This window comes from Coregonus lavaretus, assembly GCF_964263955.1.
Source record: "Coregonus lavaretus genome assembly, chromosome: 10".
In the NCBI taxonomy this organism is placed as follows: Eukaryota; Metazoa; Chordata; class Actinopteri; order Salmoniformes; family Salmonidae; genus Coregonus; species Coregonus lavaretus.
The window spans coordinates 596,546-619,356 of NC_139997.1; the positions used below are offsets into that span (position 1 = coordinate 596,546).

General features: G+C 42.6%; 1 protein-coding gene across 4 annotated transcripts in view; it reads right to left on the reverse strand.

Annotated features, from left to right (window-relative positions):
- LOC311135706 (ephrin type-A receptor 5-like) overlaps positions 1-19,784 on the reverse strand; it is a 152,386-nt gene extending 132,602 nt beyond the window's left edge. For 3 of the 4 annotated variants that reach the window (XM_084169727.1, XM_084169726.1, XM_084169725.1), the window contains exons 1-2: positions 18,998-19,386; positions 8,234-8,298 (exon numbers count right to left, since the gene is read on the reverse strand). In XM_084169727.1, the coding sequence (XP_084025853.1) occupies positions 8,234-8,298; positions 18,998-19,109 (177 nt within the window). In that variant the 5' untranslated portion in view covers positions 19,110-19,386. Of the gene's footprint in view, positions 1-8,233; positions 8,299-18,997; positions 19,387-19,678 lie in introns of those variants that run through there. The other variant, XM_084169728.1, reaches the window with a different exon arrangement.
- Positions 19,785-22,811: the final 3,027 nt, after the last annotated feature.

A 22,811-nucleotide genomic window follows, 5' to 3' on the forward strand; every position in this document is an offset into this window, starting at 1 on the left:
CACAAAAGGACCAGCTGACATCATGTCAGTGATTCTCTCGTTAACACAGGTGAGAGTGTTGATGAGGACACGGCTGGAGATCACTCTGTCATGCTGATTGAGTTAGAATAACAGACTGGAAGCTTTAAAAGGAGGGTGGTGCTTGAAATCATTGTTCTTCCTCTGTTAACCATGGTTACCTGCAAGGAAACACGTGCCGTCATCATTGCTTTGCACAAAAAGGGCTTCACAGGCAAGGATATTGCTGCTAGTAAGATTGCACCTAAATCAACCATTTATCGGATCATCAAGAACGTCAAGGAGAGAGGTTCAATTGTTGTGAAGAAGGCGTCAGGGCGCCCAAGAAAGTCCAGCAAGCGCCAGGACCGTCTCCTAAAGATGATTCAGCTGCGGGATCGGGGAACCACCAGTGCAGAGCTTGCTCAGAAATGGCAGCAGGCAGGTGTGAGTGCATCTGCACACACAGTGAGGCGAAGACTTTTGGAGGATGGCCTGGTGTCAAGAAGGGCAGCAAAGAAGCCACTTATCTCCAGGAAAAACATCAGGGACAGACTGATATTCTGCAAAAGGTACAGGGATTGGATTGCTGAGGACTGGGGTAAAGTCATTTCCTCTGATGAATCCCCTTTGCGATTGTTTGGGGCATCCGGAAAACACCTTGTCCTGAGAAGACAAGGTGAGCGCTACCATCAGTCCTGTGTCATGCCAACAGTAAAGCATCCTGAGACCATTCATGTGTGGGGTTGCTTCTCAGCCAAGGGAGTGGGCTCACTCACAATTTTGCCTAAGAACACAGCCATGAATAAAGAATGGTACCAACACATCCTCCGAGAGCAACTTCTCCCAACCATCCAAGAACAGTTTGGTGACAACCAATGCCTTTTCCAGCATGATGGAGCACCTTGCCATAAGGCAAAAGTGATAACTAAGTGGCTCGGGCAACAAAACATCAACATTTTGGGTCCATGGCCAGGAAACTCCCCAGACCTTAATCCCATTGAGAACTTTTCCTCAAGAGGCGGGTGGACAAACAAAACCCCACAAATTCTGACAAACTCCAAGCATTGATTATGCAAGAATGGGCTGCCATCAGTCAGGATGTGGCCCAGAAGACACGACGTCTTCTACCCCCCCAAGCCATAAGACTCCTGAACAGCTAATCATGGCTACTCGGACTATTTGACACCACCTCTTCTAACGCTGCTGCTACTCTCTGTTTATTATTTATGTATAGTTAAATTAACTCTACCCACATGTACATATTGCCTCAATTACCTCGACTAACCAGTGCCCCCACACATTGACTCTGCACCGGTACCCCCCTGTATATAGCCTCCCTACTGTTATTTTATTTTACTGCTGCTCTTTAATTATTTTGTATTAATATTTTTTACTGATCTATTTCTTTACTTAACACATATTTTTCTTAAAATCTGCATTGTTGGTTAAGGGCTTGTAAGTAAGCATTTCACTGTAAGGTCTACACCTGTTGTAATCGGTGCATGTGGCAAATACAATTTGATTTGATTTGATTTGAGGTATGGCTCAGAAAACGTACCTCAATACAGGGATGAGAAATTGCGTTGTACTCAGAATTGTCCCATTATCCTAATTGTTACAACGAGAAGATTGAACGACTGCTAAAAAACTAGGTTGTGTAACATGGGACAGAACAATTCAAAAAGCAAATGTGATTTTCACATCTGAAAATGCAAATCCACATTAGAATGTTATTGTGTCTGTCTGTCTGCCTGTCTACCTGTCTGTCTGCCTGTCTGTCTGCCTGCCTGACTGTCTGCTTGACTGCCTGCCTGTCTGTCTGTCTGCCTGTCTGTCTGTCTGCCTGCCTGTCTGTCTGTCTGTCTGCCTGTCTGTCTGCCTGACTGTCTGCTTGACTGCCTGTCTGCCTGCCTGTCTGCTTGACTGACAGTCTGTCTGCCTGTCTGTCTGTCTGTCTGCCTGTCTGTCTGCCTGCCTGCCTGTCTACCTGTCTGTCTACCTGCCTGCCTGCCTGCCTGTCTGTCTGTCTACATGCAGGTGTCTGTGCTGAGTCTGAGGTCTAAGTGGACCCCTGATGACACCCCCAGCAGAGTAGAACACACACACACACACACACACACACACACACACACACAGCAGAGTAGAACACACACACACACACCCAGCAGAGTAGAACACACACACACACACACACACACACACACACACACACACACACCCAGCAGAGTAGAACACACACACATACACACACACACACACACACACACACACACCCAGCAGAGACCACAGTGACAAATCCTCTTAACGCTGATAAACAGGAGGTAAAGTAACAGGTTGGACTGGGCTTTAAGACAGATTAGGCCTAACACACTAACAGCACCCTACTCCATATATAGTGCACTACAGTTAGGAAGCACCCAGAAAGATGTAACAAGGTGCTCTTAAAATTGAGACACCCAGAAAGATGTAACAAGGTGCTCTTAACAACGACTTGAAGTACAGTACACTCACACAAAGGGTTTACCCAGGATGTACCAGAGATGCAATGAGTGGACAAAACATTAGGAACACCTTCCTAATTTTGAGTTGCACCCCCTTTTGCCCTCAGAAAAGCTTCAATTCGCCTGTGCATGGACTCTACAAGGTGTCGAAAGCGTTCCACAGGGATGCTGGCCCATGTTGACTCCAATGCTTCCCACAGTCCTTTGGGTGGTGGACCACTCTTGATACACACAGTAAACTATTGACGTGAAAAACCAAGAATTGTTGCAGTTCTTGACACACTCAAACCGGTATGCCTGGCACCTACTACCATACCCCATTCAAAGGCATTTAAATATTTTGTCTTGCCCATTCACCCTCTGAATGGCACACATACGCAATCAAGGTCTCAATTATCTCAAAGCTTAAAAATCCTTCTTTAACCTGTCTCCTCCCCTTCATCTACACTTATTGGAGTGGATTTAACAAGTGACATCAATAAGGGATCATAGCTTTCACCTGGATTTACTTGATCAGTCTATGTCATGGAAAGAGAAGGTGTTCTTAATGTTTTGTATACTCAGTGCAATTGGCCAGTGTCACTGGGTTTACTTTGCAATGTTTGTGTTTCTATCTAGAAATCCTGATCATAAAGTTTATTAGCACTGTGTAAGTATCCTTAGAGACCTCTACCATCCGGTTCTCTGTACCTATAGACAGAACAACTGTGTGTTAGATAATAGAAAGCATTCATTAACCTGACCTTTACCTGACTTTTATCTGACCTTTATCTGACCTTTACCTGTGTTCTTCCTCCCAGCATCTTTTTATCCTTCTCTATTTCGTCCCCTTCATTTCCTCCTCTCTATCCTCCCTGAATCCCCCCTTCACTTCAAACCATCCCTATTTCTGGGGCTCAACTGTGCACTAAACATCACACACACTCCAAACCCAAGTGCTCAGTCTCTAGGCATCCCCTCTAGCCCCTCATTACAGAATGAGAGAGAGAGAGAGAGAGAGAGAGAGAGAGAAGGAGAGAGAGAGAGAGACAGCTGAGAAGGAGAGAAAGAGAGAGAGAGAAGAGACAGCTGAGAGGGAGAGAAAGAGAGAAATAGAGAGAAAGAGAGAACTAAGAGAGCTGAGATGGAGAGCAGTTTGGACTGGTTGAAGCCTAGTGGGATGGATTATTTCTAAAGTGTTTAAGTCTGCGGTGAATCATCATAATCTGGTAAGAGTCTGCAGTTAAAATGTTAAAATAGCTACATGTACATACAGTGGGGAAAAATAGTATTTAGTCAGCCACCAATTGTGCAAGTTCTCCCACTTAAAAAGATGAGAGAGGCCTGTAATTTTCATCATAGGTACACGTCAACTATGACAGACAAATTGAGATTTTTTTTCTCCAGAAAATCACATTGTAGGATTTTTAATGAATTTATTTGCAAATTATGGTGGAAAATAAGTATTTAGTCAATAACAAAAGTTTCTCAATACTTTGTTATATACCCTTTGTTGGCAATGACACAGGTCAAACGTTTTCTGTAAGTCATCACAAGGTTTTCACACACTGTTGCTGGTATTTTGGCTCATTCCTCCATGCAGATCTCCTCTAGAGCAGTGATGTTTTGGGGCTGTCGCTGGGCAACACAGACTTTCAACTCCCTCCAAAGATTTTTATTGGGGTTGAGATCTGGAGACTGGCTAGGCCACTCCAGGACCTTGACCGAAGCCACTCCTTCGTTGCCCGGGCGGTGTGTTTGGGATCATTGTCATGCTGAAAGACCCAGCCACGTTTCATCTTCAATGCCCTTGCTGATGGAAGGAGGTTTTCACTCAAAATCTCACGATACATGGCCCCATTCATTCTTTCCTTTACACGGATCAGCCGTCCTGGTCCCTTTGCAGAAAAACAGCCCCAAAGCATGATGTTTCCACCCCCATGCTTCACAGTAGGTATGGTGTTCTTTGGATGCAACTCAGCATTCTTTGTCCTCCAAACAAGACGAGTTGAGTTTTTACCAAAAAGTTATATTTTGGTTTCATCTGACCATATGACATTCTCCCAATCCTCTTCTGGATCATCCAAATGCACTCTAGCAAACTTCAGACGGGCCTGGACATGTACTGGCTTAAGCAGGGGGACACGTCTGGCACTGCAGGATTTGAGTCCCTGGCGGCGTAGTGTGTTACTGATGGTAGGCTTTGTTACTTTGGTCCCTGCTCTCTGCTGGTCATTCACTAGGTCCCCCCGTGTGGTTCTGGGATTTTTGCTCACCGTTCTTGTGATCATTTTGACCCCACGGGGTTAGATCTTGCGTGGAGCCCAAGATCGAGGGAGATTATCAGTGGTCTTGTATGTCTTCCATTTCCTAATAATTGCTTCCACAGTTGATTTCTTCAAACCAAGCTGCTTACCTATTGCAGATTCAGTCTTCCCAGCCTGGTGCAGGTCTACAATTTTGTTTCTGGTGTCCTTTGACAGCTCTTTGGTCTTGGCCATAGTGGAGTTTGGAGTGTGACTGTTTGAGGTTGTGGACAGGTGTCTTTTATACTGATAACAAGTTCAAACAGGTGCCATTAATACAGGTTACGAGTGGAGGACAGAGGAGCCTCTTAAAGAAGAAGTTACAGGTCTGTGAGAGCCTGAAATCTTGCTTGTTTGTAGGTGACCAAATACTTATTTTCCACCATAATTTGCAAATAAATTCATAAAAAATCCTACAATGTGATTTTCTGGAGAAAAAAATGCTCAATTTGTCTGTCATAGTTGACGTGTACCTATGATGTAAATTACAGGCCTCTCTCATCTTTTTAAGTGGGAGAACTTGCACAATTGGTGGCTGACTAAATATTTTTTTTTCCCCACTGTAAGTTATTGTCTCAACTGTATCAAAATGTCATTTTCATTGCTAGCTACTGTTAGCTATATAGCTATTTGGTTTGATTTTTATAGTGGTACCTGTATGCATCTGTCCAGCTAGCTAGCAATGAAAGAGTATCATCTTGTCATGCATGGCTTAGCACATCAGCAATCAACATTAACAGCAGAATGCAACTGGCTAGCTCATCTAGCTGTCTTAACATTTCTTCGTCCCGCAATGAGCCATCAGTAAAAAATAGCTTGTTGCGGGATGAAGCAAGCTATAGCTAGACAGATGCATACAGGTACCGTTATACAAATCAAACCAAATTGTATTGGTCACATTCACATATTTAGCAGATGTTATTGCGGGTGTAGCGAAATGCTATAGCTTGCTTCATCCCGCAACAAGCCATTGTTTACAGATTGCTCGTTGCAGGACAAAGCGACGTTAACATTTACATTTTTACATTTTAGCTGAGCTAGCCAGTTGTATTCTGCTGTTAATGTTGATTGCTGATGTGCTAAGCCATGCATGACATGATGATCATCTTTGTCATGTTTGCCAATTTGTCATGTTTAACTAGCTAGCTACCGAAAATAGACACTGCGGTGCGAATGCTAAGTGATTGGCAAGCTAATCAAACCCCATGTTACGTTATAGGGACACATGCTAAGTTGGCTAGCTAGATAGCCACGATGCTCAACTAGCTGGCTAGCTAGATGGATACCATTTTCATCTAGCCAGCTGGTAATTATGAAGCTAAACATTTGCTAAATCTAGCTAGTTATCTTGTGTCTGCATTGCCATTGTTGGACGGAAAGCAGGTTCAGGGTCACAGCTGTAGCAGTCAACGGGCAACAACAAGCTATAGGACATGAATTAATTCATGTTTTAACCTATTTTTCTGGAATTTGTCTTGCCTCCAGTACAAGGAGATGATCGAGGGTGAACAAGCAACGCTTCAGGTATTTTGTCTTTGTACTTTGAGCTTATTGCTTGACCTTGGGGGTCAATTAATATGTTATTGCTGCTATGCAGGTTTTAATGTATTGTCTATTTGTCTGCTTTCTTCCTTTACAGCTTTAACTGTCTGGAGCCTGGTGTTGTTGTGGCCAAGGAGCTTTCACTCAGATGGAACCAGGTTTCAGCTGCTGTGCAACGTTGACGTCCTTCCTCCCAGAGATGTGAAAGCATTCCCTGGACTGGACACAACCCGGCAAACATATATTTTTGAGAAGATCAATACTTTTATAATGAAAAGGCCATGGACATTACATGTCCTACACCAAAGGAGAGGACAGAAATATGCTCTCAGGCTCGATTCCTTTGTTCATATAATAACATGACCTGAACCAAAGTTACTCAAAGGATCTTATGATATGGGCCTAGGTCTAGATATTGTTTTTACCTAAGCCTTTATGTGTTTTAAGTTTTGTCCTGATTGTAGGCTACTACCTTTAGCACTTGAAGTTAATAAAGTATTTGATTGTTGACATGTTTTCTTTGTTTTTTAAGCACTACCTCACTGCTTTAGCACATGGCCACAGTCACATGTTCCAACGTGAATCCGCTAAGAGATGGGTGGGTCTAAGGCTTAAGAGGGTGTGAACCATGCTAAATGGGCGTAAACAATGATCAGCACTGTAGCTGTGTTCTATCTACAGTGAGGGAAAAAAGTATTTGATCCCCTGCTGATGTTGTACGTTTGCCCACTGACAAAAGAAATGATCAGTCTATAATTTTAATGGTAGGTTTATTTGAACAGTGAGAGACAGAATAACAACAACAAAATCCAGAAAAACTCATGTCAAAAATGTTATAAATTGATTTACATTTTAAATGAGGGAAAGAAGTATTTGACCCCCTCTCAATCAGAAAGATTTCTGGCTCCCAGGTGTCTTTTATACAGGTAACGAGCTGAGATTAGGCGCACACTCTTAAAGGGAGTGCTCCTAATCTCAGCTTGTTACCTGTATAAAAGGCACCTGTCCACAGAAGCAATCAATTAGATTCCAAACTCTCCACCATGGCCAAGACCAAAGAGCTCTCCAAGGATGTCAGGGACAAGATTGTAGACCTACACAAGGCTGGAATGGGCTACAAGACCATCGCCAAGCAGCTTGGTGAGAAGGTGACAACAGTTGGTGCGATTACCCGCAAATGGAAGAAACACAAAATAACTGTCAATCTCCCTCGGCCTGGGGCTCCATGCAAGATCTCACCTCGTGGAGTTGCAATGATCATGAGAACGGTGAGGAATCAGCCCAGAACTTCCCCCTCCCCTCCATTCTCCCCTCCCCTCCATTTAACCCCCTCCCCTCCCTTCTCCCCCCCCCTCCCCTCCCCTTCAATCAAAATCAATCAAATTTATTTATTAAGCCCGTTTTACATCAGCAGATGTCACAAAGTGCTTTACAGAAACCCAGCCTAAAACCCCAGACAGCAAGCAATGCAGATGTAGAAGCACGGTGGCTAGGAAAAACTCCCTACAAAGGCAGAAACCTATGAAGAAACCTAGAGAGGAACCAGGCTCTGAGGGGTGGCCAGTCCTCTTCTGGCTGTGCCGGGTGGAGATTATAAGAGTACATGGCCATTTAAGGCCAGATCGTTCTTCAAGATGTTCAAACGTTCATAGATGACCAGCAGTGTCAAATAATAATCAAAGTGGTTGTAGAGGGTGCAACAGGTCAGCACCTCAGGAGTAAATGTCAGTTGGCTTTTCATAGCCGAGCATTCAGAGGTCGAGACAGCAGGTGAGGGAGAGAGGGAGAGAGAGAGAGTGGAAAACAGCGGGTCCGGGACAAGGTAGTGTGAGGATTGGTTCAGGCAGACTGAAAAGGAGACTGAGTTTGTGTGATTTGTGTGAGCATGTATGAAGTGACACTCACCCCATTCTTTGGGTAGGCTATCCACCCCAGGTCCCCCATGACAGAACGAGAGTCCAGTAAGTTCACTGCAGGAACACAAGAAGAAAACTGTCAGTATATAGAGTCGTGGTCAAAAGTTTTAAGAATGGACACAAGTATTGGTCTTCACAAAGTTTGCTGCTTCAGTGTTTTTAGATATTTTTTGTCAGATGTTACTATGGTATACTGAAGTATAATTACAAGCATTCCATAAGTGTCAAAGGCTTTTATTGACAATTATATTAAGTTTATGCAAAGAGTCAATATTTCAGTGTTGACCCTTCTTTTTCAAAACCTCTGCAATCCGCCCTGGCATGCTGTCAATTAACTTCTGGGCCACATCCTGACTGATGGCAGCCCATTGTTGCATAATCAATGCTTGGAGTTTGTCAGAATTTGTGGGGTTTTGTTTGTCCACCCGCCTCTTGAGGATTGACCACAAGTTCTCAATGGGATTAAGGTCTGGGGAGTTTCCTGGCCATGGACCCAAAATGTCGATGTTTTGTTGCCCGAGCCACTTAGTTATCACTTTTGCCTTATGGCAAGGTGCTCCATCATGCTTGAAAAGGCATTGGTTGTCACCAAACTGTTCTTGGATGGTTGGGAGAAGTTGCTCTCGGAGGATGTGTTGTTAACATTCTTTATTCATGGCTGTGTTCTTAGGCAAAATTGTGAGTGAGCCCACTCCCTTGGCTGAGAAGCAACCCCACACATGAATGGTCTCAGGATGCTTTACTGTTGGCATGACACAGGACTGATGGTTTTCCGGATGGTTTTCCGGATGCCCCAAACAATCACAAAGGGGATTCATCAGAGAAAATGACTTTACCCCAGTCCTCAGCAGTCCAATCCCTCCCTGTACCTTTTGTAGAATATCAATATGTCCCTGATGTTTTTCCTGGAGATAAGTGGCTTCCTCGCTGCCCTTCTTGACACCAGGCCATCCTCCAAAAGTCTTCGCCTCACTGTGCGTGCAGATGCACTCACACCTGCCTGCTGCCATTTCTGAGCAAGCTCTGCACTGGTGGTGCCCCGATCCCGCAGCTGAATCAACTTTAGGAGACAGTCCTGGCACTTGCTGGACTTTCTTGGGCGCCCTGAAGCCTTCTTCACAACAATTGAACCTCTCTCCTTGAAGTTCTTGATGATCCGATAAATGGTTGATTTTGGTGCAATCTTACTAGCAGCAATATCCTTGCCTGTGAAGCCCTTTTTGTGCAAAGCAATGATGACGGCACGTGTTTCCTTGCAGGTAACCATGGTTAACAGAGGAAGAACAATGATTTCAAGCACCACCCTCCTTTTAACCCAATCAGCATGTCAGAGTGATCTCCAGCCTTGTCCTTGTCAACACTCTCACCTGTGTTAACGAGAGAATCACTAACATGATGTGGTCCTCTGTAGCTCAGCTGGTAGAGCAAGGCGCTTGTAACGCCAAGGTAGTGGGTTCGATCCCCGGGACCACCCATACACAATAAAATACACAAAAAAACGTATGCACGCATGACTGTAAGTCGCTTTGGATAAAAGCGTCTGCTAAATGGCATATTATATGTCAGCTGGTCCTTTTGTGCAGAGCTGAAATGAAGTGGAAATGTTTTTTGGGGATTAAGTTCATTTTCATGGCAAAGAGGGACTTTGCAATCAATTGCAATTCATCTGATCACTCTTCATAACATTCTGGAGTATATGCAAATTGCCATCATAAAAACTGAGGCAGCAGACTTTGTGAAAATTAATATTTGTGTCATTCTCAAAACTTTTGACCACGACTGTAGAACACATTTGGGAAGCTTTTAAATTAAAAACACTTATTTCACATAGCCCTTGGACCCAAATTGTAGTGATCCTTCAGTGAGCCACACGATAGCCGTATGAACTCTGAAACAGACCTACTGGAAACTGAACAGTATAGACAGACCTACATGAAACTGAACAGTATAGACAGACCTACATGAAACTGAACAGTATAGACAGACCTACTGAACAGTATAGACAGACCTACTGAACAGTATAGACAGACCTACTGAACAGTATAGACAGACCTACTGAACAGTATAGACAGACCTACTGAACAGTATAGACAGACCTACTGGTAACTGAACAGTATAGACAGACCTACTGGAAACTGAACAGTATAGACAGACCTACTGGAAACTGAACAGTATAGACAGACCTACTGGTAACTGAACAGTATAGACAGACCTACTGGAAACTGAACAGTATAGACAGACCTACTGGAAACTGAACAGTCTAGACAGACCTACTGAACAGTATAGACAGACCTACTGGAAACTGAACAGTATAGACAGACCTACTGGTAACTGAACAGTATAGACAGACCTACTGGAAACTGAACAGTATAGACAGACCTACTGGAAACTGAACAGTATAGACAGACCTACTGAACAGTATAGACAGACCTACTGGAAACTGAACAGTCTAGACAGACCTACTGAACAGTATAGACAGACCTATTGGTAACTGAACAGTATAGACAGACCTACTGGTAACTGAACAGTATAGACAGACCTACTGGAAACTGAACAGTATAGACAGACCTACTGAACAGTATAGACAGACCTACTGAAAAGTATAGACAGACCTACTGGTAACTGAACAGTATAGACAGACCTACTGGAAACTGAACAGTATAGACAGACCTACTGAACAGTCTAGACAGACCTACTGAACAGTATAGACAGACCTACTGGTAACTGAACAGTATAGACAGACCTACTGGTAACTGAACAGTATAGACAGACCTACTGGAAACTGAACAGTATAGACAGACCTACTGGAAACTGAACAGTATAGACAGACCTACTGGATCTGAACAGTATAGACAGACCTACTGAACAGTATAGACAGACCTACTGGAAACTGAACAGTCTAGACAGACCTACTGAACAGTATAGACAGACCTACTGGTAACTGAACAGTATAGACAGACCTACTGGTAACTGAACAGTATAGACAGACCTACTGGAAACTGAACAGTATAGACAGACCTACTGGTAACTGAACAGTATAGACAGACCTACTGAACAGTATAGACAGAACTACTGAACAGTATAGACAGAACTACTGAACAGTATAGACAGACCTACTGGTAACTGAACAGTATAGACAGACCTACTGGTAACTGAACAGTATAGACAGACCTACTGGAAACTGAACAGTCTAGACAGACCTACTGAACAGTATAGACAGACCTACTGGTAACTGAACAGTATAGACAGACCTACTGGTAACTGAACAGTATAGACAGACCTACTGGTAACTGAACAGTATAGACAGACCTACTGAACAGTATAGACAGACCTACTGAACAGTATAGACAGACCTACTGAACAGTATAGACAGACCTACTGAACAGTATAGACAGACCTACTGGTAACTGAACAGTATAGACAGACATACTGGTAACTGAACAGTATAGACAGACCTACTGAACAGTATAGACAGACCTACTGAACAGTATAGACAGACCTACTGAACAGTATAGACAGACCTACTGAACAGTATAGACAGACCTACTGAACAGTATAGACAGACCTACTGAACAGTATAGACAGACCTACTGGTAACTGAACAGTATAGACAGACCTACTGAACAGTATAGACAGACCTACTGAACAGTATAGACAGACCTACTGAACAGTATAGACAGACCTACTGAACAGTATAGACAGACCTACTGGTAACTGAACAGTATAGACAGACCTACTGGTAACTGAACAGTATAGACAGACCTACTGAACAGTATAGACAGACCTACTGAACAGTATAGACAGACCTACTGAACAGTATAGACAGACCTACTGAACAGTATAGACAGACCTACTGGTAACTGAACAGTATAGACAGACCTACTGGTAACTGAACAGTATAGACAGACCTACTGAACAGTATAGACAGACCTACTGAACAGTATAGACAGACCTACTGAACAGTATAGACAGACCTACTGGTAACTGAACAGTATAGACAGACCTACTGAACAGTATAGACAGACCTACTGAACAGTATAGACAGACCTACTGGTAACTGAACAGTATAGACAGACCTACTGAACAGTATAGACAGACCTACTGAACAGTATAGACAGACCTACTGAACAGTATAGACAGACCTACTGGTAACTGAACAGTATAGACAGACCTACTGGAAACTGAACAGTATAGACAGACCTACTGGTAACTGAACAGTATAGACAGACCTACTGAACAGTATAGACAGACCTACTGAACAGTATAGACAGACCTACTGAACAGTATAGACAGACCTACTGGTAACTGAACAGTATAGACAGACCTACTGGAAACTGAACAGTCTAGACAGACCTACTGAACAGTATAGACAGACCTACTGGTAACTGAACAGTATAGACAGACCTACTGGTAACTGAACAGTATAGACAGACCTACTGAACAGTATAGACAGACCTACTGAACAGTATAGACAGACCTACTGAACAGTATAGACAGACCTACTGAACAGTATAGACAGACCTACTGGTAACTGAACAGTATAGGCAGACCTACTGGTAACTGAACAGTATAGACAGACCTACTGGTAACTGAACAGTATAGACAGACCTACTGGTAACTGAACAGTATAGACAGACCTACTGGTAACTGAACAGTATAGACATACCTACTGAACAGTATAGACAGACCTACTGAACAGTATAGACAGACCTACTGAACAGTATAGACAGACCTACTGAACAGTATAGACAGACCTACTGGTAACTGAACAGTATAGACAGACCTACTGGTAACTGAACAGTATAGACAGACCTACTGAACAGTATAGACAGACCTACTGAACAGTATAGACAGACCTACTGAACAGTATAGACAGACCTACTGGTAACTGAACAGTATAGGCAGACCTACTGGTAACTGAACAGTATAGACAGACCTACTGGTAACTGAACAGTATAGACAGACCTACTGGTAACTGAACAGTATAGACAGACCTACTGGTAACTGAACAGTATAGACATACCTACTGAACAGTATAGACAGACCTACTGAACAGTATAGACAGACCTACTGAACAGTATAGACAGACCTACTGAACAGTATAGACAGACCTACTGGTAACTGAACAGTATAGACAGACCTACTGGTAACTGAACAGTATAGACAGACCTACTGAACAGTATAGACAGACCTACTGAACAGTATAGACAGACCTACTGAACAGTATAGACAGACCTACTGGTAACTGAACAGTATAGACAGACCTACTGGTAACTGAACAGTATAGACAGACCTACTGAACAGTATAGACAGACCTACTGAACAGTATAGACAGACCTACTGAACAGTATAGACAGACCTACTGGTAACTGAACAGTATAGACAGACCTACTGGTAACTGAACAGTATAGACAGACCTACTGGTAACTGAACAGTATAGACAGACCTACTGGTAACTGAACAGTATAGACAGACCTACTGAACAGTATAGACAGACCTACTGGTAACTGCACAGTATAGACAGACCTACTGAACAGTATAGACAGACCTACTGAACAGTATAGACAGACCTACTGAACAGTATAGACAGACCTACTGGTAACTGAACAGTATAGACAGACCTACTGAACAGTATAGACAGACCTACTGAACAGTATAGACAGACCTACTGAACAGTATAGACAGACCTACTGGTAACTGAACAGTATAGACAGACCTACTGGTAACTGAACAGTATAGACAGACCTACTGAACAGTATAGACAGACCTACTGAACAGTATAGACAGACCTACTGAACAGTATAGACAGACCTACTGGTAACTGAACAGTATAGACAGACCTACTGGTAACTGAACAGTATAGACAGACCTACTGGTAACTGAACAGTATAGACAGACCTACTGGTAACTGAACAGTATAGACAGACCTACTGAACAGTATAGACAGACCTACTGGTAACTGCACAGTATAGACTGACCTACTGAACAGTATAACAGCAGTAAACAAATATAGTAGGAGTGGCCTTTGCAAAATGCTGCAGAATAATAATGCCCCATTTATTAAAGGGCCCAACAACCAATGAAAAGTCAATATTCCTTCACCAATGAAAAGTCATCATTCCTAGCATAACAATCTGTCTATTTGAAGTTTTTTAAAGTAGGTCTTGGTTTGTTCCAGCTGATTGGTGGGCAGGCTAACAGACACGGTCTAGTACATTGGTCCAGCTGATTGGTGGGCAGGCTAACAGACACTGTCTAGTACATTGGTCCAGCTGATTGGTGGGCAGGCTAACAGACACGGTCTAGTACATTGGTCCAGCTGATTGGTGGGCAGGCTAACAGACACGGTCTAGTCCATTGGTCCAGCTGATTGGTGGGCAGGCTAACAGACACTGTCTACTCCAGATAGAATATACCCTAATTAGGAGAAAAATAACTGCATTGTAGTGAAGTCGATGATAACAGGGAGGTTATGTCTTTCTTCAAGACAGGATCTAAGGAGTCAGTCGATGAAAGGACAATCCTTTCCACATGGTGAAACTAAGTGTGGATTATTCTCAGAGTTAGAGAATTAAGATATATTACAAATTATTAATGGTGGTTATCACCATTGAATGACTTATTCCCAGAGTGGATACAAGGATGTGTCTTATTCCCAGAGTGGATACAAGGATGTGTCTTATTCCCAGAGTGGATACAAGGATGTGTCCGGTGTCCTGTGTAGATTGAAGTATGCTCCCTCTAATTTCTCTCTCTCTCCCCCTCTCCTCCCAGAGGACCTGAGCCCTAGGACCCTGCCTCAGGACTACCTGGCCTGATGACTCCTGGCTGTCTCTCTCCCCCTCTCCTCCCAGAGGACCTGAGACCTAGGACCCTGCCTCAGGACTACCTGGCCTGATGACTCCTGGCTGTCTCTCTCCCCCTCTCCTCCCAGAGGACCTGAGACCTAGGACCATGCCTCAGGACTACCTGGCCTGATGACTCCTGGCTGTCCCCAGTCCACCTGGTCGTGCTGCTGCTCCAGTTTCCACTCTTCTGCCTGCGGCTAGGGAACCCTGACCTGTTCACCGGACGTGCTACCTTGTCCCAGACCTGCTATTTTCAACTCTCTCTCTCTACCGCACTGGCTATTTCAACCTATAAATGCCCGGCTATGAAAAGCCAAGTGACATTTACTCCTGATTTACTGACCTGTTGCAACCTCTACAACCACTGTGATTATTATTTTACCCTGCTGGTCATCTATGAACGTTTGAACATCTTGGAGAAAAATCTGGCCTTAATGGCCATGTACTGTTATAATCTCCACCTGGCACAGCCAGAAGAGGACTGGTCACCCCTCAGAGCCTGGTTCCTCTCTACCCAGTACAGCCAGAAGAGGACTGGCCACCCCTCAGAGCCTGGTTCCTCTCTACCCAGTACAGCCAGAAGAGGACTGGCCACCCCTCAGAGCCTGGTTCCTCTCTACCCAGTACAGCCAGATGAGGACTGGCCACCCCTCAGAGCCTGGTTCTTCTCTACCCAGTACAGCCAGATGAGGACTGGCCACCCCTCAGAGCCTGGTTCCTCTCTACCCAGTACAGCCAGAAGAGGACTGGCCACCCCTCAGAGCCTGGTTCCTCTCTACCCAGTACAGCCAGAAGGGGACTGGCCACCCCTCAGAGCCTGGTTCCTCTCTAGGTTTCTTCCTATGTTCCTGCCTTTCTAGGGAGTTTTTCCTAGCCACCGTGCTTCTCCATCTGCATTGCTGCTGTTTGGGGTTTTAGGCTGGGTTTCTGTAAAGCACTTTGTGACATCTGCTGATATAAAAAGGGCTTTATAAATACATTTGATTGATTGACTTGTGAATTCAGCAGCTGACAAGCTACACTAAGCCAGGTGCCAAAACAGTGAGATAATAAAAGTGCTTTATAAATACATTTGATTGATTGATTGATTAACTTGTGAATTCAGCAGCTGACAAGCTACACTAAGCCAGGTGCCAAAACAGTGAGATAATAAAAGTGCTTTATAAATACATTTGATTGATTGATTGATTGACTTGTGAATTCAGCAGCTGACAAGCTACACTAAGCCAGGTGCCAAAACAGTGAGATAATAAAAGTGCTTTATAAATACATTTGATTGATTGATTGAAGGATGTAAGAAGGAAGTAGCGTACCGTCTACATTACATTCAGCAGAAAGGACACATGTTTTATCAGTAAATCCTTCTCTGAGTCCAATAGAAGCAAATTAATTCATAATAATTATTTTAAATGGACAACTCTTTATCCATACACAGTGTGTGTGTATGTGAACAAAAGAAGGATTTTAATCCCAAAATAGATATTTTTAGATGTGTGAAATGAGCAGCGTTATGGCGCTACTTCATTAGATCACCGTGCCTCTATTGTGTTGACGTCAATCCTATCTGTATTAGAGGTTATGTCCCAGAAGTGCCCTTCTTTTGACCAGAACGATATGGGCCCTAGTGCACTATGTAGGGAACATTGTGCCATTTGGGACACACAGCCTCTGAATCAGACCATTAGGCTCATCATCAGCCGGGGCTATTCAACTGCAGCACACACAACCAGGTCCCAATATGGCTCTCTGGTTTTAGACTGGCACAAACACAAGCATTATCAATGCTATTCTACTGTACTCAACACTAGCATTATCAATGCTATTCTACTGTACTCAACACTAGCATTATCAATGCTATTCTACTGTACTCAACACTAGCATTATCAATGCTATTCTACTGTGCTCAACACAAGCATTATCAATGCTATTCTACTGTACTCAACACTAGCATTATCAATGCTATTCTACTGTGCTCAACACAAGCATTATCAATGCTATTCTACTGTACTCAACACTAGCATTATCAATGCTATTCTACTGTACTCAACACTAGCATTATCAATGCTATTCTACTGTGCTCAACACTAGCATTATCAATGCTATTCTACTGTACTCAACACTAGCATTATCAATGCTATTCTACTGTACTCAACACTAGCATTATCAATGCTATTCTACTGTACTCAACACTAGCATTATCAATGCTATTCTACTGTGCTCAACACTAGCATTATCAATGCTATTCTACTGTGCTCAACACAAGCATTATCAATGCTATTCTACTGTACTCAACACTAGCATTATCAATGCTATTCTACTGTGCTCAACACAAGCATTATCAATGCTATTCTACTGTGCTCAACACAAGCATTATCAATGCTATTCTACTGTGCTCAACACAAGCATTATCAATGCTATTCTACTGTGCTCAACACTAGCATTATCAATGCTATTCTACTGTGCTCTTTTTAACTGTCACCAATATTACTGTCATTTTCTAGATTTACATAATAATTTGTGGGAGAGCTTTGACTTTTCAACAAGAAAGAAATATAATGAACAGTATGTCAAGAAATATAATAGACAGTATGTCAAGAAATATAATAGACAGTATGTCAAGAAATATAATAGAGAGTATGTCAAGAAATATAATAGACAGTATGTCAAGAAATATAATGAACAGTATGTCAAGAAATATAATAGACAGTATGTCAAGAAATATAATAGACAGTATGTCAAGAAATATAATAGAGAGTATGTCAAGAAATATAATAGACAGTATGTCAAGAAATATAATAGAGAGTATGTCAAGAAATATAATAGAGAGTATGTCAAGAAATATAATGAACAGTATGTCAAGAAATATAATAGACAGTTTGTCAAGAAATATAATGAACAGTATGTCAAGAAATTAACAGAAAGTTTAGAGGTCAAAATACTATAACTACATTTAAAAGAGAATCTCCTGAGACTGTATTTTAAATATCATTTATCACAAATAGTGTCTGCATGTGTGGTAGAGAGAGGAGGGTTCATATATTTTATGTCTACAAGGGACATTGATGACTTTTTATTACATTTGCATTCATATTTTTACAATTAAGGAGTTCAAATACCATGGTTCCTGTCACAGACAGAACATTTTGAAACCCTTTCCATTACCAAATGTCCCAAATCTATATGGATTTTTATTTTATTTATTTATTTTTCTACCAAATGTCGATCTTGGCTGTATTGAATTCATAGCCTAAATGAGGGGCACTTCACAACCGGACAATGTCATAACTAGTCGATCTGACCTCATGTCTGTCTGGTAGGATAATGACATGATAATGTATGTTAGGTGGTAATGGCATAATTTATCACAGGATATTTAAAATGCTGTTCACGCACAGTCTGCCGGTCAACCAACAAGACGGTTGGAAACACATGGGGAAAAAAGCTGAACTTTCACAGCACTTAGGCTAGCCTATTTTATGTGTACAGCCCGGTAAAGCTTGACTAAATACAATATCCATTTGGGATATATAACAGCTGACACGGTGTCAAGAAGTTGTCATGCTGGTATTGATCCAGAATTAAATGGTCGCTTGGTTCTGTAACAATGCCTGAGAGACTCACTCTATGTATCAATAGCACTGAGACCAAGCATATTTACGAACCATTTAAACGCAAAATGTTAGATAGATGTTTAATCTACACAAAATGTGTAGAACGTCCATAACGAGTAAAAAGCGGTCTCCGTCAATTGCGTTGCGCGTCTCGCAATCAATGCTCTTATGCCAACTGGCATCTTTATCAGTGTAGGGCATCAGCCTTGTTTAAAGGTTATGATTGCCTTAATGGCAAGGTAATCAGAGGTGATTAACACATTGTAAATACATTTATTAACTATGTCCACGTACCTTCATTAGCCGGTATAGAGAGAGTCCTGAGCACCGCGAGGCTGAAAAAGCACGTCCACACTTTCAAGTAAAACAGTCCACCACAATTCCACGCCAGTGTCATTTTTTTCATTTAAAATGGTGACAAAACGAAGGCGTGATGAATGTACGGGTAATTCAGTTTAGTACGGAAACGCTCCTAAAGTGAATAGCGGAGACATCTGCGTCCTTATTTGTCCGTCTATTGAAAGATAAAAGCGTATTATGCTGTGGGTAGGTCCGTCTGTAGGCAGGCACACCGCTAGAGAGAGGAGAAGTGGAGCGCTGAATTTGGAGAGGCAGATGAGAGGCAGAGAGGAGAGCTGCGCAGCGCCGCCAGCCTGAAGCACGTGTGGGCGGAGTGAAGTTCAGAGCAGAGGGAGACTCCAATGGGCATAGAAGCTCTCCACTCCACACTAATACAGACACACACACACACACACACACACACACAGAGCACTACAGCCCGTTACCCTCTGTCAAACAGTACACGAATGACCCCCAATATCGCGCACAACACACCATAGACTGAACCAGAATACGGGTTTAAAGGAGAGGTTGAATATGGCAATTATCCTTTAAACCCAGGAAGCAGCCATTCAACCTGCCTTTCAACTGCTTTTTAAGCTTAATAATGTCAAAATACGTTCATTCGGTACTTACCAAATAATGGAGTTTCGCTGAGCAACTATCATCATTCCTGCCGTTCCAGCCAGTATGTACCAAAAAAAGGTTTAAATAAAAAGTTACATGCAACCAAAAAAGGTATTGTCTGGAAAGTCTGTATTGTTTTTGAGCAAGTGCGCATGCGCCAAAATCCACTTCTGGGAAAATACTGAACGATTTTTGACATTTTTAAACTTGGGCTTAAAAAATAATTGCCACAACGTCTCCTTTGATTCTGGTTCATCCACAGACATGCACGTTGGAGTTTTTTATTTCACGTGTAAAATTAGGACAATATTACTGTTTGTTGAATTGTCAATCATTACAAAAATCTTGTGTCATATAATGATGCAACAATATTTATATTCAGAGGTAAACTGACCTTCAGACTCTCAGGGTCTGATAACAGAGCGTCTGTGTGTTGACAGTGTTGGTATCAAAATAGATAACAAGGACACTCTTAATTTATTGTTTGATATGATTCATAATTGCATGTCAGAGGATTTTAAACATCCTAGGCAATAAATATGTTGATGAAAAATGTGCCTTTTGATGTTAAACAGAGAATGCAACCACCCACCCACCCACTCTCTCTCTCTCTCTCTCTCTCTCTCTCTCTCTCTCTCTCTCTCTCTCTCTCTCTCTCTCTCTCTCTCGCTCTCTCTCTCTCTCTCTCTCTCTCTCTCTCTCTCTCTCTCTCTCTCTCTCCTCTCTCTCTCTCTCTCTCTCTCTCTCTCTCTCTCTCTCTCTCTCTCTCTCTCTCTCCTCTCTCTCTCCTCTCTCTCTCTCTCTCTCTCTCTCTCTCTCTCTCTCTCTCTCTCTCCTCTCTCTCTCTCTCTCTCTTCTCTCTCTCTCTCTCTCTCTCTCTCTCTCTCTCTCTCTCTCTCTCTCTCTCTCTCTCTCTCTCTCTCTCTCTCTCTCTCTCTCTCTCTCTCTCTCTCTCTCTCTCTCTCTCTCTCTCTCTCTCTCTCTGTCTCTCTCTCCCTCTCTCTCTCTCTCTCTCTCTCTCTCTCTGTCTCTCTCTCTCTCTCTCTCTCTCTCTCTCTCTCTCTCTCTCTCTCTCTCTCTCTCTCTCTCTCTCTCTCTGTCTCTGTCTCTTTAATCTCTAGTGTGATTTTGTGATAGTGGTATTTCTGTTCTGCTCCTTGGTCTGCCTGACACCTCCCATACTCCTCTAATCTGTTCCTCTCCTCTCACCATTGAGCCAGGATCCTCTGTGTGTGTGTGCATGTAGCGACCTGTCATTCAGGGCAGAGTCCCACCTGTTTTGAGCCCCACCCGTTTAGCTAATATATATATATATACAGTATACACTACCAGTCAAAAGTTTGGACACACCTACTCATTCCAGGGTTTTTCTTTATTTTTACTATTTTCTACATTGTAGAATAATTAGTGAAGACATCAAAACTATGAAATAAAACATATGGAAACGTGTAGTAACCAAAAAAGTGTTAAACAAATCAAAATATATTTTATCTATATTTTATATATCCTTCTTAATGCATTTTTTGTTTTGTGACAAGTTAGGGGAATATACAGAAGATAGCTCTATTTGGTAAAAGACCAAGTCCATATTATGGAAAAACAGCTCAAATAAGCTAAGAGAAACAACAGTCCATCAATACTTTAAGACATGAAGGTCAGTCAATACGGAACATTTCAAGAACTTTGAAAGTTTCTTCAAGTGCAGTCGCAAAAACCATCAAGCGCTATGATGAAACTGGCTCTCATGAAGACCACCACAGGAATGGAAGACCCCGAGATACCTCTGCTGCAGAGGACAAGTTCATTAGAGTTACCAGCCTCAGAAATTGCAGCCCAAATAAATGCTTCACAGAGTTCAAGTCACAGACACATCTCAACATCAACTGTTCAGAGGGGACTGCGTGAATCAGGCCTTCATGGTCAAATTGCTGCAAAGAAACCACTACTAAAGGACACCAATAAGAAGAAGAGAACTGCTTGGGCCAAGAAACACGAGCAATGGACATTAGACCGGTGGAAATTTGTCCTTTGGTCTGGAGTCCAAATTTGAGATTTCTGATTCCAACCGCCGTGTCTTTGTGAGACGCGGTGTGGGTGAACGGTTGATCTCTGCATGTGTAGTTCCCACTGAAAAGCATGGATGAGGAGGTGTTATGGTGTGGGGGTGCTTTGCTGGTGACACTGTCTTTGATTTATTTAGAATTCAAGGCACACTTAACCAGCATGACTACCACAGCATTCTGCAGCGATACGCCATCCCATCTGGTTTGGGCTTAGTGGGACTATCATTTGTTTTTCAACAGGACAATGACCCAACACACCTCCAGGCTGTGTAAGGGCTATTTTACCAAGAATATAGAGCGTAGCGGTTGGTAATGTTCTCTAGTTGCGCCGTGATTGGCTCAATGTTCTGTCACTCATGGGGACACTACGTCACCACAAACTCTAAGGGTAGAGCTCGAAAATTCAAGCCCCTTGGGTGCTGCCATAGAGTTACATTAGAAGTGCCCATCCAAGAAGGCTCAAGGTCATTGGCAACAGATAGAATGACGTCAAATCACGTTGTATTTACAGTAGCTTTGATTTGACTGATCATGTCAACATCAAACTTTCAAAATCTTAGCTAGCAAGCTAGCAGTCATCATCATGAATCAAGTCGACAATCTACTGGCAAATCCTTTTTAATCCTTGTCATATGAAGAGAAATAATAATAATAATAATATATAATATGCCATTTAGCAGACGCTTTTATCCAAAGCGACTTACAGTCATGCGTGCATACATTTTTTTGTGTATGGGTGGTCCCGGGGATCGAACCCACTACCTTGGCATTACAAGCGCCGTGCTCTACCAGTTGAGCTACAGAGGACCACATAATGAAGAGAAATTATAGATAAAACGTATCGGTGCTCATCGGCCATTGGACATAAACATTAAACAACAAGTTGGAAATCGCAAATTCAACAATGAGTGGTTTGGAAGGAATCAGTGGCTAACTGCAAGCATTGCAAAGCAATCACTAGCCTGCTATTTAGTGGAGTGGCTGTGTGGTCCAAGTCTGGGTTTAAGGGTCTCTTTTCCAAGCTTAAAAGAATAAACATTCAACATTGGCCATGATGTCAATCCAGCATGACTTCTGCC